Source organism: Balaenoptera acutorostrata, chromosome 4, assembly GCF_949987535.1.
Source record: "Balaenoptera acutorostrata chromosome 4, mBalAcu1.1, whole genome shotgun sequence".
Lineage (NCBI taxonomy): Eukaryota > Metazoa > Chordata > Mammalia > Artiodactyla > Balaenopteridae > Balaenoptera > Balaenoptera acutorostrata.
This window is the reverse complement of record NC_080067.1, coordinates 22,425,913-22,444,848: the sequence shown is the minus strand read 5'-3', so window position 1 is coordinate 22,444,848 and position 18,936 is coordinate 22,425,913. Positions and strand designations below refer to the sequence as shown.

At 33.9% G+C, this 18,936-nt stretch overlaps 1 protein-coding gene across 2 annotated transcripts in view; it reads left to right on the top strand.

Annotated features, from left to right (window-relative positions):
- The window catches only part of STAG1 (STAG1 cohesin complex component), a 434,186-nt gene that overhangs the window by 392,480 nt on the left and 22,770 nt on the right, over window positions 1-18,936 (top strand). For both annotated transcript variants that reach the window (XM_057545017.1, XM_057545018.1), the window contains exons 22-24: window positions 2,031-2,111; window positions 16,178-16,270; window positions 18,292-18,466. In XM_057545017.1, coding sequence (XP_057401000.1) covers window positions 2,031-2,111; window positions 16,178-16,270; window positions 18,292-18,466 — 349 coding nt within the window. The remainder of the gene's footprint in view (window positions 1-2,030; window positions 2,112-16,177; window positions 16,271-18,291; window positions 18,467-18,936) is intronic.

Sequence of the window (18,936 nt, the reverse complement as noted above, 5' to 3'; positions counted from 1 at the left end):
TGTAAAGCCTGGAAGGAAGAGTTCTGAATTTCCTTTTGAAGTGTGATCAACTGTATTGTTATATAATTATACCTGTGAGAAAGCAAAATGTTTCCCAGTCAATAAGAGTGAGCTTTTTATTTTAAAATAATACAGTGGAGCCCTTTTAAAGTAAATGTATGATGAATACCAATATATTGAAAATTAAAATGGAGATGCTCTATTGGAAATAGGTATTGAAGTGACCAATCTCTCTCTTCTCTTATAACCACATCTAAGAAACTTGTGCACAACTTTGGAACACACTTTGAATAATTCCTAGTATATAGATCATAGAAATGTAGAAGGAAAGGAAATGATATTTGTAATGATTAGGATAGATATAACCAAAATCAAGCAGTTCTTCAACATTACTTTTTTCCATATCTTAATTTCCCATTGGTTAATGTTCATTTGTATATCACTCTTCTAGTAATTTAACAATGCAGATTGTTTCAAATTCAAGAAAAAGTTTTAAATCACACAAACCACTTTAGTACTTCTTATTATAAAGTAAAGGTTATCAAAAGGTGTCTCAGAACCAGAGGTGTACCATATTGCATATCCCCTAAGTATAGTAAGATGATTTCTTTAGCATTAATGTTCATAAGTTGACAGTGTTTCAGTAGTCTTGTTTCTGGCATTCTGACATGAATCAATCATTTAATTATCATGTTTAATAAAACCCTGACATCTCATTAGTTTTGTATAAAAAGCAGCACCACTCATCCCTCTAATTCTGATGAGTTATTTTCAGTGCTGAGTAGGTGCATTGGAGATATCTTTTACTTATGTGATCTGAAACCTGAAATTTTTAAAGTAAAACCAGCCAAAATTGTACTTCCTGAAGCATTCCACTTACTGATTTCTCTTTTGATTTTTTCTCTACATTCTCTTAGGGTTTTTAGTTTATCAAGAGGAGAAAATAATAGAGACACTATCATAATGGAATATCATATTATCAGACATGCTTTATTGCAATAAAGATGTACCATGTAGTCAAACAAAAATGTAGTAAAAGACCTATCCAAAATGAAATTTTCTTTTTTATTATGATTCTTAACCAGTTTTTATTTTCCTAAATTCTTCTATTTGTCTCTCTGAAAAATATGGATAAACATTTCACAGAACAGGAATTCAGGCCCAATGAAAAATGAAAAGGTGCTCATCTCCACTGGTAATTAGAAAAATATAAATTAATACCACATTAAGATAATACTCATATATAATAAAATCAGCAGATTTAAAACATCTGATGATATCAAATGTTGGTAAAAACATGGAACCACAGGAACTGTTAAAGACTATTAGATACAGCCACTGTGGACAAAAATTTGGTACCATCTACTGTAAAGTTAAATATACACATACTGTATGACCCAGCGATCCTGTTCCCCGAGCAGTGATCCTCAAAGTGTGGTCCAGGGAGCCTGGGGGAATTTCCAGGGCAGGCTCATAAGGTCAAACTATTTTCATAATAAGAGGAAGATGTCTTTTGCTTTCTCTCACAAATGTAAATTGGAGTATTGGTGTCATATCAAAGAATATCCACATTTTTCTACAAAGACTAATCTGTGACAGTATTTTCTTCATATACTTCAATCATTGTTTTGTATATGTTTTATGCACATTTCTGTATGTGTTGTATTTTATATTAAAAATGCTTTAAAACAAAATAAGTAATCATTTAGGTATAAAATTTGGATAAAAACAATTTCTTCAATCTCCCCTTAAAAATCTGACTGAGCAAAGTATTCTGACAGTGCAGTTTTGTTTAAAGCGTAGTATCATTTGGGTCCATATTTATCGAGATACATTATCTTTATTCTCTAGATTGATATGTTGGTTTTGTCTTTTTTTAACTAAATATTATTTTATACATTCTCATTAATTCTACAAATATTTGGACTTGAAACCTTATTGTAAGATAAAAACTATGATAAATATTGTTCTCTTAATATTGTACAAACGTAAATTATGTCTCATTTGTTTGAATTTTTTATTTGATACAGATAGTCGTACAGGCACTGCAGTGTTCCCATTACTCGATTCTTTGGCAGTTGGTGAAAATTACTGATGGTTCTCCTTCCAAAGTAAGTAAGAGTTTCTGTAGGCAGAAGGGGTACTACTAAAGCAAAATAACTTTGCTTAACTCATTTATTTAATAATTTATTTTTATCAGTTATTGTAACAAATTATAATTTTAATAAAATATATAATAATTATTGTTATCAATTCTTGCTTTATCCTATATATATATTTTACCTCTTTGGAAGATAAACAGTTTTTCGAGCAGTAGACACAGAGTTATATGTATATACAAAGTTTAAATTCTTAATAAGAGATAACTGTTGTTGAAACCACAAGAGCTCTGATAGGTGACATGCTATAAAAAAGAGAATAATAGTGAAAGACAAAAGTATGTAGCTTTCAATTCTGGCATTATGGCACCTTGGGGCCCAAACTAAACAACTCTTTTATTTTTTAAGTTTACATCGTTGGATAAAAATTTTTTTTTTAATCTACACATGACCATGCAAAACAAAAAGGAAAATACAAACCAGAAGTTAAGTGAAACTAGGATCCAAGAGAGTCAAGCATAGTACTAAAGCCTACTTGACCTTGAAGATATTTTCTAATCTAGGCGAATCCCAAGACCCTCGCAAGGAGGAAAGTCTAGTAGGTAGCATGTCTCCTTGATAAATTTGGGATCCTAAAGAGCTACACCCAGCATGAGGGTAAATTAGAAATAAATCCATACCAGTTCCATTCATGGGGGAATATAAGGAAAACAGCCTGTCTTAAAATTTGTCATTAATTAAAGTGGGGAAAATAGGTCACCCATGAAAGTTTATAACCATGAGCTAACTGTCACATAGGTTTGCACCCTAAATTCATACAATTTCTGTGGTCCATTAGAAAAAAAACAACAAACAAAAACAAAATAAGATTTTGATTTAAAATGTTCTGTAGTTGTGGTATCCCCAAGCAACCTAAGACAATCAAATATAAATCCTTTCTGAAGGAACTTGCCTCAAAGAGTTTTCCACAAAGTTTTAAGAAAAATGAGCTCATGGTAAAAAAAAAAAAAAAAAAAAAAAACTCTACTAAAAAGAAAATTAGAAACCATGAAGAGAATCAGACTAAAAAAGTATTTTATACATTGGAATTATCTGACTTAAATATAAAACAAATATGTTTTAATTGTTTTATGAAATCAGAGAGTCTTGAATATATGAGTAAAGAGCAAACACTTGATAATGAACCAAATAAAAACACTATGATGTTTACATATCCTCAGCTTAACAAAGCACAAGCTATTCAACCAGTAAAGAACGTAAATAATACATTTCCATATAGAACCAACTGCTTGATATGGAGCGTTCTTTTCTCGGAGAAAGAATTTCTTTTCTTTTTGTCCTTTCCAATGAATAATTTGAGGATTTCTTTGCCTTTGGAAGTAATTGGGGTTTTTTTTCTATTTTATTAACAGTTTCAGTCTTGAAAAGCAAAAATCAAACTTAACCTCCTTTTATTGGAAACAAAAACCACTTTAAAACTATATTACATTTTCATGTTTTTTAAAATGTTCTTTTATATGGTAAGATTAAAGGAGATGAATATATGTAAGTTAAAATTTGAAAGCAAGTGTTTATATATTATACACAATTACTTTTGTTCTGATTTTTTCCCCTGGTTGACTTTTATATTGTTTTTTTCCACTGACATCATTTTGGTTATCTGAGTTATTTGTATTTTAACTGAATGTTGATAACTACATTTTAGTAAATTTGGAATATACACTAGCCTAAAACTTTAGCATAATTAGTGGTTATTTCCTCCATTTAATTTAAATTCTGTCCCTTTACAACTATGTTCCATAATTAGAGTGAGAATCTCTATTCTTGGACCTACTTCTTTGAATATTTTCTATTTTTTTAATCCTGTTACAGCAGAATTATTTTGAGATTCCTTGCCTTTCTATTTAATTTTCATCTGATACATTCTCCTAATAAAAATAACTTCCTTTTTGTCATTAATCATTCTACAGATTTTGTTGTTGTCATTGCCACAGTGGCAATGCAGATTTTGCAGGCAACACTGATTTTCTTCATTCCAGAAAGAATGCCATAGCATCTTTTAGGTGCTATATTGTTCAGTTGATTTCCATTTGTAGTGTTGTGTGCATTTATATCACATGTGAACTTCTCCTTACTTAGGTGTCTCTCAAGTTGTTTCTTCTCACTTTGAAGTTGTTGATAATTTTTGTAAACCAAAGTATATTTAGTAATCGTGTATCGGTTGCATCTATAGTTTAAAAGTGGTTCTCTCAAAGAGATAATCTTGAAAAACATGAATCTTCAGGACACATACAAACTTGAAAAATTAATCTTTCGTTGCTAATATTCCTCCTTTTAAAATAATTAATGATTCTTACTTATAATAATCACAAGATCAGGAATTGCCAAGCTTTCTAATCCCCTATATGATATAGGATATCTCTGAAAATGCAAGAGCCACATACATCAGCTATGTACACATGTAATCTATATCATTAACATCCCACTTGATAAGATATCAACTTCTTAAGTATAGTCTCAGCCACATCATTAACTTGTAAATAACCTTTAGGCAAGTCACTTAAATAATTTTAAAATAGATAATTTATATCAAAGCGTTTTATCAGTTGTAAAGGGCTTTCCAGGTACTAATAACAAGTGAAAAATCACTTATCTGTGTCTCAGGTTATATTTTATGAAATTTAAAGTTGTATTGGGCCAATTCTTTCTAGCTCTAGAATTCTGCAATCTATGCTAAGGTTAATAACTGCTATACTGAAGATGTCTGGATAAATATACAAGAATCTTAACAGTGGTTACCTCTGGGAAATAGAAGTTCTTTGGGGGCAAGCATACGAAGGAAAGAAATTTACTTTTCCCTTTATACCTTTTGATACTTTTTGAGGGATTGTTTTTGTTGTTGATATTTAAAGTGAATATTAATATCACAAAAATTAATTTTTAAAAACTACTACTACGAAAACTTCTTGATTCTCCATCTTCTAATCATAGGTTTTGGTTTATCACATATAACTCACTGAGTTGTTGGACCTGAATGAATACTAGAAAAGTGCTTAGTATGTTCTGTATCTTATTTGGTGTAGCAGCATTCTTCTGTTGTTTGTAAATGTAATATTAGAGCTATAAAGGAATTTGGAAATAATTTGATGAAACCTGTTTGTTTTAGGTAAGGCCTAAAAGGGGACATTGTTATTTTTACCTTGTTGATATTTTACATTTTGTTAATCACTTTAATATAAATGCTCTAATTTAATTAAATCTGTTTAATAATCCTATAAAGTGGATGTTATAATCCCATTTTACAGATAAGGAACCTAATACTTAACAAAAATTGAGACTTGTCTAAAATCACAGACTTACAGCACAAGTCTTTTGAATCTCACTCCTAGTGTCTTTCTGTTAGTACTCTTTAAAATCTTGTATTATGAAGCTTTTAATACAACTACGTTTATAGAGTTTTGTTGGTGGTGGTTTTCTTAAAAACAGATTTTCTAAGGACACACTGGGTGACTCCTCACTGAACACAAACTAGCAATATCAGTTATCAGTTAGTTGGGTATTGAAAAATTGTCACATGGCAGTTTTCTTTCATCATTCTGTATCCCTAAAGGTATTTAAATGAGAAGTTATGTGATTTTAAATGGCTGAGTTTGTAATGTCAGTGGCTTAGTTAAAGTATATGGAAGACTTTGCTAATGATGCACCTGAAATTCTCTATTCTTTTTTTCCCTTTAATTTGTTTCCTGAAATTTAAATGTAATACAGCAGACCCTTGGGGTCTATATATTTAACATTTGTAATATTGATTTTGTAGAGACAACTTGAAAGTCTTATTACATGAATTAATTTTGGTTTTTTGTTGTGGAATAATTATGTTAATATAGAATGAGCCATTTATCTAGTGAGGGAGCTGGCCACCTGACTGCTCTGTTTTTCTCTACTCATTGTTACATTTATAGAAATTCATTTAAATCTCTGAAGAGGTCACTTACATTTTTAATTAATAAATTATGCTTATTTGTTTTTGGTGTAAAATACAAGGTAGAATGGTTTTCTTAAATTTGAGCTTTCTTACTTGAGTATGTGTTCATTGTAAAGACTATATACATAAAATAAAATTTCCAAATCTTACCACCTGTGGATAACCACTGTTAATATTTTGGTGTATTTTCTTTTAGTACTTTTTCTTACATATTTTTCAATCTTACTGAGATCATGATGTATTTATAATTTTGTCTCTTCTTCGATTAACATAACATTTTCTTCATTTATTAAATGTTTATAGATAATATTTTTAATGTATGCATGGTAGTGCCTAGTATAGCTATACCATAATTTATTTTACCACTCTCCTCTCTTGGATATTTAGGTTGTTTAAACATTTTAACTAATAAAATTAATTCTGTGGTGGACATTCTGGTGCAAAAGCTTGTTCTGTGTTTTGCATTGTTACATCTTATATTCTTAGAAATGGAATTGCTTGATCAAAGACTACATACTTTTAAGGCTTAATACATATTGCCAAATTGCTCTTTAGAGAGTACTTTCTAAAATTTATTTTTCTTCCCTATTGTCATGAACACTGTCATTCGGGGTATTATGAATGGTAGTTATATTTGAAGTTTAAATTCAAATTATAATTTAACTCAACAGTAAACAGTATTCTGTAAATTGAAGTATATGAGACGACTGTATCAAGAACAGGATTAGATCTTTATTTGAAATAGAAGTGCACTGGGTTTCACCAATGGGTATTTCCTCTGTTCCCCTAATTTCCAGAGTTGAAGCTCTTTGGCAGTCTCACAGGTCATGCTCAGTATACTTTGCTCCGGTGCCCCCTAGTGCTGGTCCTGTAGAAGCAGCCTTCAGTTTCTCTTCTCTGTAGCAGAAAACATCCTTCTTCCTTCAGCTCCTTCTGGACATATACAAAGACATTTAAAGAGCCAGGTAAATAAGAGTTAGGGCTAAACTAATGCCCCTATTGCCTTTTTTGGCCTAGGGATCTAGAATTTATCCTCAATTTTGTTTCCTCCTGGGAGGAGCTGTCCTACTCTCTGTAGTCTTAAATTTGTAGTGCTCTCTGCCTCACCCTGCATGTTTCTATGCTAGACAGCAGTAGGAATGGCCTGGGGCAAACATCGCTGCATTCTGGACCCAGGCCTTATCCCTAAGTCTTTAAATTAAAGAAAATCTACCTCCCCCAGAGAGCTACAAGTCAAATTATTATTGAGGAGTATAGCATGTTTACTGTGAAATTTGTTCCTCCATTACCCTCTTGACTGAAGGTTCTCCTCTGCAAATTTCAACTTGTTTACCTCCAAACAAACTGGGGAAAAGAGAAGTTTAGGGTGAAGATGGGACTAGTGGTGGCCAAGCCCCATGAAGAGACATGTTTAACCTTGCTGTGTATAAAAATCTACAGGCTGCTTTCTAGACCTCTTCCTCTCCCCTTCCCAGTCCTTTAGAATAACAATTAATAAGAAAAGAGATAGCTCGCTCAGGTCCTTCCCCCAAATTCCTGTAGTAACAAAATATAGATAGTACCTCTCCATCTGCAGAGTTAACTGCTTTGAAGGGGAAGGGAATGGGGCCAAGAGTTGGAAATAATAGCTATCCCTCTAGGAATGAATTTTTAGTAGTTTATAACCATTTTACTTCATTCTTTTCTAGATCTTTTCCCCCTACCTTTTATTTCTTGAGAAGACTATCCTCAGTAACTATCTAGTTAGTTTTAAGCCTTTCTTTTTGATTGGTCCATGACTTCAGAGTCATTCTTTGATAGCTTTGTTTCTATTAATATATCCTATCTCAAGTGCCTGATTGGCTGGTCTAGGAAAGTTAGGAGAGAAAGATCCAGGACTTGTTTTTACATTCATTTCTTGTTCAGCTCTCAGAATGTTCTTTTTTTAAAATCTGGAATACATAAGTAGATGGCTGTTTATACTGAACTCTGAACTTGTCCAAAGTTTTATCCAACTCTTAACATTCTAAAAACCTGTGGAAGTCAGAAGTAAATATGTTCAACTTAGAAGAGAACTTACAAGTCATGATTCCAACATTCTATTAAGAATTCTATGCTGTGTTTGCAACCCTATTCCTGGGCCTCTACTTTTGGAGCTTTCTATCTGTAAGGAATACCTTCCCACCCCTTGAAGGACAGCATAAGGCTTCCTCAGCTTCCCTAGCCTGTCCAGTTGGATGCTGTTTTTACTTACACAGGGACAGTGGTCTTTAAAGTACCACTTTATAAATACTCTTAACTCCTAAGATATTTAATAGCTCAGAATCTAAGTAATGAGCCAGGACTGAGAAGATCTATTCTAAATAACAATTATTATAATGTAAAAATGTGTTTTAACTGAGTTTATTAGAGGCCTAAAGCAACATTAAGAATATTTAAATGAAACGTTAACACTTCCCACATTTCAGTACAGAGATTGGAGATCTTTCTCCACCAAAATTAATGATAAAAGTTTACTTTCCTGTCAGGCCATTTATTTGAGTAAAAGGAAATAAGTGTTTTAACCTATTTAATATTCCCTGATAAAGTAATGCCTTTTCCTTTCCACAGTAGGTTTTTTATTTTGAAATTTTTTTTTTCCAGTGGTCGTTCCGTAATTACTAAGTATTTGTTTAAACGACTTATTGTTGCTCACCTAATTTATATATATAAAGAAGCTCCCAGTTTATAAATAGGATATATTTCCAGCATTTTTTCTGTTGGAGCATGGTCTTTGGAGTTAAATCCGAGTTTGAATTTTGACTCCATTTCTTACCACCTATGACAAAGGTATGCAAGTTACTTCACATTTGAACTTCAGTTTCCTAATATGTGATATTCACTGCTGGATAGGGTTGTTGGGAAGATTAAATTAAAAGAAATGTTTCAGTCAACAATAATTATTGTTTTGATGGCATTAAACTGCAGTCCTAGTCTGTGCTTTCCTAATCTTCTCCCCTGCCAAAACCAAAAATTAATACTAAATGAACTATTATATAAGGTTATGGGAGCATGTAAACATGCTCAGTATCTACTGTAGGTTTGGAATATAGCATGGTAGATTTTGTCCTCCATCTATATTTTGAAAATCTGGGAATTCAAATCTCTCGCTTTGGTCCTAACAGTCACTACTTTTCCCCTGTTCCTCTGACTCCTTCTTTAGCTTCTTCATCTTTGTACACCACAGAAAAGAGAAATCAGAAGATGTTTTGGAACTACAGTAGGCAGCTTAAGGGTTCCTGGATCATAAGTGGATTAGCCTTTGAGGCAATGGCAGGAGTCAAGCAGGTGGGGATTCAGATCGCCAAGAACAGCAACAACATTGAAAACTAGGTATTACATTTGGGGTTTAAAAATCCAGTAGTTATTTTACTGTGTATTAACAAGAGTGGCACACTCACTCCTTAGCCTCAAAAGAGAAGCTAGTAGCAGTTATTCATATAAGAAAGCAATTTCAAAGATAATCCATAGGGTTTACCCTACCACAATGGTGACACTGATGTATCCCAAGTGAATGAATTTAGTTACATGTGTTTCTATCATATTTACTATGATAGAATGACTTAGTTGAGCTGAAAAATAATTAAATGAGCCTCGTTATATGTTAGTAATGATGCTAAGTACAGATAAGCATAACACAGTTTATACCTCCAAAGAGCTTTGTAGCCCAGTACAGACTGGACAAACTAAATAGCCCATGGGCCAAATCTGGCCAGACACCTGTTTTTGTAAGTAAAGTTCTAATGGAACGCAGTAATGCTCATTCATTTATGTACTGACTAGGGCTGCTTTCTTGCTCCAGTGGCAGAGTTAAGTAGTTCGAACAGAGACATTATGACCCACAAAGCCTAAAATATTTACTATCTGACCCTTTACACAAAAAGTTTGCCAGTCCCTGGCCTAGTAAGGTAACCCCTTGGTCTTGTTTGTAACTAGTTTAGTTTTGTGCCCCATTTTTATCATGAAAACTGATCACTAAATTCTTAACAGGCTTTATTTTCATATTCTAAGATCTTTGGCCTGATCTAGGTCCTTATTTCACACCTTTATCCTGTTTTATTTCTGCCTATTCTAAAAATGTGTATTTGTCAGATAATGTTGAAATAGTTTTATGTATTTACTGCTAGTTTTTCCATGGCTTCAGTTTCTGGCTATGATTATCTTAATGGTATTTCATAGTTGTGGATAAAAGGACAGCTAAATTTAGTCTTTCTCTAGACACATAAAATTGTGATACAAAATGAAAAGAAATCACCCATTTAAAATCTGCATGTTCTGTGTGTTTCAGAATTACACCCTTATCTTTCCTCACTGACTATAATCATATGGAGTACTTAGCTGTTAAGGGGCAACCTACATTTAAGATCTTTTTTTTTCTTCCCAAGATGTTAGGGTATTTTGAGCCTTTGTACCTGTGAGAAAACTTCTAATATAGCTTATATGATAAATTCACCATCTTAATTGTGCCAGCCTTATTTGGGAGTCTTCATTGTTGAGATTTTGCTGGTCGGGGTGTATTTTTAAAACATCATCTTAACTCGTTAAGAGATATTTCTCTTATTTTTGTCAATAGATCACTGAAAAACTGAAACTATTTTAGCCCTTTCACATTAGAGCATGTTAGGTTTCAGTCTTCTAATTCTTGGTTTCACTAGATCTACAGGGAAGCAAAAAAAATTTTAGCCAGGCTAGTGAAGCAACTTGCAAAAGGCATACAAAAGAATATAGCCAAGATATTATAATTTAAATTTCAGTGTAATCTTCTCACCTGACCCATTTGAATTCCTTTCCATAGCTACTTTAGGAAAAAGTGCTCTTAACGCCAAGCTGCTTTCTGAAAATAAGAGAAAATGTTGGTTTCATCTAGGAAAACACATTTGAAAGGAAGCACCATATACTTAGTCTACATTCTCTTATATGGACTGAGAGAGGAGATTACTCTTCTACTCTTTGCCTTCAGTTTCATCCCTATAATTCAAGTACTATGGCTAGAAAGAGTAAGTAGAATTTATTTAAGTAGAATTCCATTGTGTTCAAAGCATTAGAGGCACTCCCTGAACATTCTAGTTGCTTAAAATTGCAGTCTAGATAATTAGCATACCTTGTTCTTGGGTTGTTCTTTTTCAGCGTCTTTTGGGTTGACTGGCATTTTTGTTTATATATAAATATATTTGACTAACTGGAGTTTCAAATTTCTTGCCTCCATAATGCTGCCTGTTTCTTCAATATGTTAATTTTCCCGCATTATAAAAAGAGTCATTATAGCAAAATGGTTAAGAGCACAGACTCTGGAAGCAGACTGCTCTGGTTAATTTACTACTCCACTTACTAACTGTGTCTTTGGGCCTGCATTTAACATTTCTGTGCCTGTTTCTTCATATGTAGAATGGGAGTGATAATAGCAATACCCATCACAGTTGAGAGGATTAGTTGAGTTAATATGTGAAAAGCTTAGATTAGTAACTCGTACACAGTTAAGTGCCAAGTAAACGTTAACTTTATGTAGTGTAAGATGCCAGCATAATGAAGTTTGTAGGAAAATTGTGTTCTGAAATCCAAAAAAACCTAAATTCCGTTCCCAGCTATTCAAAGGAATCTACTATATGAGATTAGCTAACTCTGTTAAATATACAGTAACTGTGCCTATTTACCTAAACCTATTGATTGGTACTTATATTTCTCTCAATGAATTCTGACTGATTACAATTAAGTTAACTTTCTTGAGCATTCAATATTTAGGTTGCATACAAATCTATGCTAAACTTACTGCTAAAGAAGGCCTTTAGCTTCTCTCAGTATTTCCTTGATTACTTCCCATTTCCACTTTCTTCTTAAAATGCTACAATCAGTAGGTTGCTTACTTAGTTGTGATGTTAAATTTACAACTCCTCAGATGAATTGGCAAGTAATCATTTTACATAAGACACATTTGCTTTATGATTGACCTTTAAAGGAATCTTTTGCCTCCAACTCCAAAGATAGCTGATTCCCTAGACTGCTTCAAACTGCACACTAACCATGAAATTTAAGGGAATAAAGGAGCATTAATACCTCCTAGCATTTTTTAATCATATTTATTGTGTGATAAAATGAACACATTACATATTTCTCCCTAGGATTGTGGTATCATCTGTATTATGTGTACTTGGATTTCATTCAGCAAATATTTACTAAACATCTGCCCATGTGCCAAGCACTATTCTATGTACTAGCAGGAACTGAACATTCATCCTTTGCATACTACGTTTACCAGTTAGCACCTGTATGTTCTCATTTGAGTGCCTAAATTAATTCAGCAGAATCACAGAATGCGATAGAACCTCAGAGAATACATAGTTCAACCCTCTTGTTTATAGATTTTTAAAATCTGTAATCCTGGGATATAAGATAATTTCTCTAAGGTCACATAGCTAGTTAGTAGCATGGCCTGCATTTTGTTTTTCTTTCAGTTATTTATTCAACAAATATTCTTAAATCTTTTATATTGAAAAAGTCAACAAAGACGCCAAAAGACCTCTAGCAGCCATCCTATTTTTCTCACTCTTTATTGTTTTTGTTTTTTGTTGTTGTTGTTTTTAATAGATCTTTATTGGAGTAAAATTGCTTCACAATACTGTGTTAGTTTCTGTTGTACACCAAAGTGAATCAGCCATATGCATACATATATCCCCATATCTCCTCCCTTTTGCGTCTGCCTCCCACCCTCCCTATCCCACCCCTCTAGGTCATCACAAAGCACCGAGCTGATCTCCCTGTGCTATGCTGCTGCTTCCCACTAGCTAATTATTTTACATTCGGTAGTGTATACATGTCAATGCTACTCTCACTTTGCCCCAGCTTCCCCCTCCCACCCTGTGTCCTCAAGTCCGTTCTCTATGTCTACATCTTTATTCCTGCCCTGCAACTAGGTTCATCGGTGCCATTTTTAAAATTTTTTTTTAGATTCCATATATATGTGTTCACATACAGTATTTGTTTTTCTCTTTCTGACTTACTTCACTCTGTATGACAGACGCTAGGTCCATCCACCTCACTACAAATAACTCAGTTTCGTTTCTTTTTATGGCTGAGTAATATTCCATTGTATATATGTGCTACATCTTCTTTATCCATTTATCTGTCAGTGGACATTTAGGTTGTTTCCATGTCCTGGCTATAGTAAATAGTGCTGCAATGAACATTGTGGTACATGTCTCTTTTTGAATTATGGTTTTCTCAGGGTATATGCCCAGTAGTGGGGTTGCTGGGTCATATGGTAGTTCTGTTTTTAGTTTTTACAGTCAAACTTTTTTGAAAGAGTTGCCTTCTTTCTTATCTCCTTTCTACCCCTTGCGGTTTGACTTTAGCCCTTTTAATTACTTTGAGAGTGTTCAACCCAAGGTTACTCACAACCTTGAGTTGCTTTATCCTGCAATACTTTCTAATCCTTATCTTGTCTTTTGGTAACATTTGTCATCGTTAAACTATTCCATTCTTTTTTCTTTTTTTCTTTTTTATTTTTTTGGCTGCGTTCGGTCTTCGTTGCTGCACGCAGGCTTTCTCTAGTTGTGGCGAGTGTGGACTACTCTTTGTTGCGGTGCGCGGGCTTCTCATTGCGGTGGATTCTCTTGCTGCAGAGCATGGGCTCTAGGCACGCGGGCTTCAGTAGTGGTGGCTCACGGGCTTAGTTGCTCCACGGCATGTGGGATCTTCCCGGACCAGGGATCAAACCCGTGTCCCCTGCATTGGCAGGCGGATCCTTAATCACTGCACCACCAGGGAAGTCCTTCTATTCATTTTTAAATGTTTTCTTTCCTTACCTCTGGGATGCCATGTTCTGGTTTTGTTCTTACTTCTCAGACCATTTCTTAGATTTCTTCATATGCTCTTCTTTCTCATCCGTCTGTTAAATATTGGTGTTCCCCAGGATACTTTTGTCAGCCCTCTTTATTTACATATTCTCCTTTAACAGTCTCATCTACTTCCATTGCTTCTGCTGCCAGCTAAATACAGAGGACTCCCAAGTCTCTACTCTTGCTCAGATTCTTTACCATGGACTTTGAATTCATCCAACTGCCTACTAGACATCTCTAGTAGCATATCTTTCAGGGATCGCAGATCATCATCTTTACATCTTTTCTGCCAACATTTCATTTTCAGGCCCTCATTTTAGATTATTCCCATGGCCTTTGTGATGAACTGTAGAATAATGATTAGAAGCATGGGCTTTAGAGTCAGATAACCCTAGGTTTGGATCCTTACTCTATCACTTAGAATCTGTATGTGCTCTGAACTTCAGTTTCCTCATCTGTAAAATAGGAGTATTAACCACTTACTTCATAGAGTGATTGTGAGACTTCAATTTATGCCCCTTAGAACACAGTATTTGGTACATAATAAGCCCTCAACAGAAGATTGTATTTACTATTAACTAGCCTCCCTATTTTATATCCTTCTCCCTTCTGCTTAGAATATGATTCTTTAACATAAATTATTACAACTTCATGATAAAAATCCTATTCATTAGTTCCTTTATTGCCGACAGGATAATAGCCAAATAATTTAACATGGCATTTTAAGTACTTTCCATTTAAATGGAAAATGGGTCCTCTTTTTCTCTTCAGTTTTCTCTCACCACTCTCCTCCCTGTTTGTGCCTCAACTGCAATAAATTAGCAGTCTCTCAAAAGCACCTCTGGGCTTTTGAACATTCTGTGCCCTCTGGAACACCTTTCCCTATAGGTAGATAATTTTTAGTTGTTCAGAACTCAGCTTACATGTAGTCTTCTTTGGGAACCCTTCTGTGACTACTTTTGACTCTGGGTTAGGCTTTCCAACATAGTACTCCTTACATTCTGTTGCGGTTGCCTGTTCTCTTGTCTGTTTCCCCTAATGCTTTGTGAGTCTTTGAAATTAAAGGTCAAGGAATGTTGAGGTTTGGTTGTTGGATGTTCATCTGCAGGAACATTAAAGGTACTGGAGGCAGTGTCCTTTTTACTACTCTGCACAAGATGATCTTATTCCTTCTTCTGAATATTGCACTCATTTTAGCAAGAGGAAATATGTATAATTTTTAAAGTATCATTATTCGGGATGTGAAGATCCCAAAAAGGAATAAGTACGGTCATCTGTACAAAATAGAGTAGTTTAAAGAATTTTAGTTTCACAGAGTACTTTTTAAAAGTGATTTCTACATCAGCCTATGCTCATTTAATTACTCTTCATTACTATTTTAAATATTGATATCATACTGAGTCATCTGCATGCGTCTTGCTCATTAGTCAGTGAAAAGAATGTGAACTCTGATATCAGACTGTCCTGGTTTCAAACACTTGCTAATAATAACTACTTCTTCTAATCAATATAAATATGAAATTATGTAACAGCCCTCATACCAGTGCCTGGCACATTATAGGTACTTGATAAATTTAAATTTCCTTTTATACTTTTTAAGTGTTTCATTTTGAATATTATATGGCCATCTGATTAAATCCTATTCACCCATCCAATCTTAGATTAAAGGCCATCTTTCTATGAAGCTACCTCCAACTCAGCTCTTTCTGCTACAGTTAGAGTTAACACCAAAAAATTAAACACTTAATTACTCTCTAATTGGTCTAACTCCCTGCTAAGATGTTAACTCTTTGAGAACATGGACACTATCTTAAAGTTATCTTTTCCCCTTGACATTTTGCACAGTCCTGAGAATATGGGAGTACATGTTTATTGCTTAATTGATTTTTTTCAGTATGCTGCTGCACTCTCTCACTTTACTACCAGCTAGTATTTGCTATAGGAATGGCTAAAAATTTTAATATCAGCCTGAGTAAACCATATTGATAAAGGAAAATATGTTGGAGGAAATCATACTGAGCATTCCAAAGCTAAATAGAACTGAGTATTCAGGATTATCAGTTTTGCTGACCCTTCCATTAAGATAACTAGGAAATAACTATATGATTTGGTTCCCAACAGTAAATTTGGTTTTATGAATTTCCTTAACAATAAACGAGTTTGGCTATTTTCCATTTATTATTTCTTCTGGATCAGTTTTCTAGGATATTGTAATTCATGCTTGTAAATTTGAATGTGTCTTACAGGAGGATTTGTTGGTATTGAGGAAAACAGTGAAATCCTTTTTGGCTGTTTGCCAACAGTGCCTATCTAATGTTAATACTCCAGTGAAGGAACAGGTAAGAAATTGTCAGTTAAGCGCTCTCAATAAAAATAACTCAAATGAGTTACTGAAGAACAGTAAGAAGATGTAAATTTTTTTTAAGAAGATGTAATTTTTTATGACAGTTCTTAGCATGCAGGTTTATCCCTAACATTTGTGGCACCTGGGACAAGAATATAGATGTCTGAATATTTAAGTTATAAAGTAAGCTAACCCGTTACACGTCTTTGTACCTTGACAAGTATACTGTCATAATGGCCTGGAAGGCCAGGTTCAAATTTAGAATTCTTGATTCCTAAGAGTTCTATACCAGAACTTAGAGGGTTGGGGAGCTGGCATAGGGTCCACCTTCTCTTCTCACCTTCAGCTCTTTCCCACACCAGGTAGAACTCCTCACACATGCATATGAACAATTCAGCCCCCATATCCAAACTATCAACATCACTTCCCCAAACAGCTGCTCCTTGATAACCCTGGGGCCTAGGAGTACACACTGGGGATGCAGTGTGTCTAGGAAAGATGCCTGTGCACCCCCTGGTAGCAGAATCAGGTCTGTGAGGGCAGGGAATTCCTGAATCCCTGTACCTGGGCAGTGATGTAAAGTAGGGGTGCAGGTGGGCATATCCCATTGGTCCAACAGACTCCTCACCCCTTGGGAAAGGTCGTAGACCAAAGAGGGTCAAAGTGGAGCCCAAGGCAATACCATTTTCACAAAGTGATTTTGTAATCTATTTAATTATACTGTTCTGTTAGGAAATACTTTTATATAAAACAGATACACCTTTTCCATATCGTTTTTTATTATGATGTTGGGCTAGAAAACGAGTCTATATCTAAAAGAGTACAGCAGTACTTACCCTTTGCTATCTCTTCTTACAAATAGGTTATCCAGGTCTCTTCTATATTGAGTTATCAGCATCTAACGTAAATGGGAACGGAAATGGTCTTTCCTAAACCTTATTCTCTAAACCTTCTGAACTCAACCAGTGCTGTCTAAAAAGTACCTAGCTCAGGACATTTAAGCCAAAAATTCAGTGTTTCTGCATCCTCACTGTTTGGTGACATGCAAAAGTATGGCCTCAGTTAAAAATATATATTCTCCTGGATTCCTTTCATGTTCTCCTCTTTTCAAGTGACTCAAATAATGTATTTCATGGCCGTGTACTTAGAGCATGACCTGCCATGAGTCTTGCTGGAGGTAAACAACCAAGTATACAGCCATCTCCAGATACATTCCAAAATTATGTTTTCCCATAGAAGTCAATTTTTAGAAGGGGGTGAGTGGATTGTTTAGAGGTATCAGAGCCCTCAGTTATTCCATAACAAAATCTTTCAGTTTCAATAAACTGATGATACAAGTTTATTTTGTACCATCCATTAAATAGGATAAATGTGGCAACATAACTGTAATACTTTCTCTATGGGGAAATATATTGAAAGTTTCTTTATGTGATTACATTTGTTGGGAAGCTTTCAGTCACTGGTTTTTATGTGAATGATCTTGAATTCAATTTTAACCTACTGTTAAAAATTTTATTTTACAATAGATTTTTTTAAAGAAGAATCCAAAATAGGAGCTTACAGATTTAGAGTACTACATTGTAATTTGTTGAATTATACAGTTTGTGTTAAGATTTATGCTTATTATTTGATTATGCAGTATAAGATTGATTTGTAACATCTGTCATTAATTTATTATATCAATTTTGTATTTCCAGAGTTGAGTTTAACTCATATTTTATGAGTTCAAGTCAAAAATCTCTTAATCAACTGTTTTGAGTTAATACAGCCAAGTAAAAGAAATAGGTTATATTTAGGGGGGTGGAGAGTCTTAAGTATGACTAGTATGTAATGAGACAGAATAATTTTATTCAGTTTGGAAATTAAAATTAAGTAGCTGCAATTTGAATACTCAGAATTTCTATTATGGTACTGTTATTGAGCTGTATTTAATTTAGTATATTTTCATTAACATTGATTTGTAGTTACAGCTACATTTGTACAATATTTTACTGATGAATTTCCTTTGCATTCCAGGCTTTCATGTTACTCTGTGATCTATTGATGATTTTCAGCCACCAATTAATGACAGGTGGCAGGGAGGGCCTTCAGCCTTTGGTGTTTAATCCAGATACTGGACTTCAGTCTGAACTCCTCAGTTTTGTGATGGATCATGTTTTCATTGACCAAGATGAGGAGAACCAGAGCATGGGTATTTGTAGCTATCATTTTGTCAATATTGATCTTGTTTTACCAACCCCAAAAGATATGAGAAAAAATTTCAAATTCAATCCTAAAAAATACTACAATTTCTCTCTTTAAAAAAAAAGTGAATACATTCATGTAGTTCAGAAACCAACAAGAATAAAAATATACACGGTGAGGTGTCCCTGCTTTAACTTTAACTTAGTACCTTAAAGATCTTTCCCCATCACTACATACAGAGCTTCCTTATTCTAATAGCTACATAGTATTTTATTATTTAAATATAGCATAATTTATATTATTCATCTCATATTGATTGACATTTGGCTAGTTTCCAATCTTCTATTATAATCTATGCTATAATGAATAATTGTGTACATTTGTCATTTCCCACATGTGTAAAATGTATATTTAGGATAGATGTTTTTTTTCTAATTGAACTGCTTCCAGGTTCACAATTTTTCTAAAGGAAGGCAA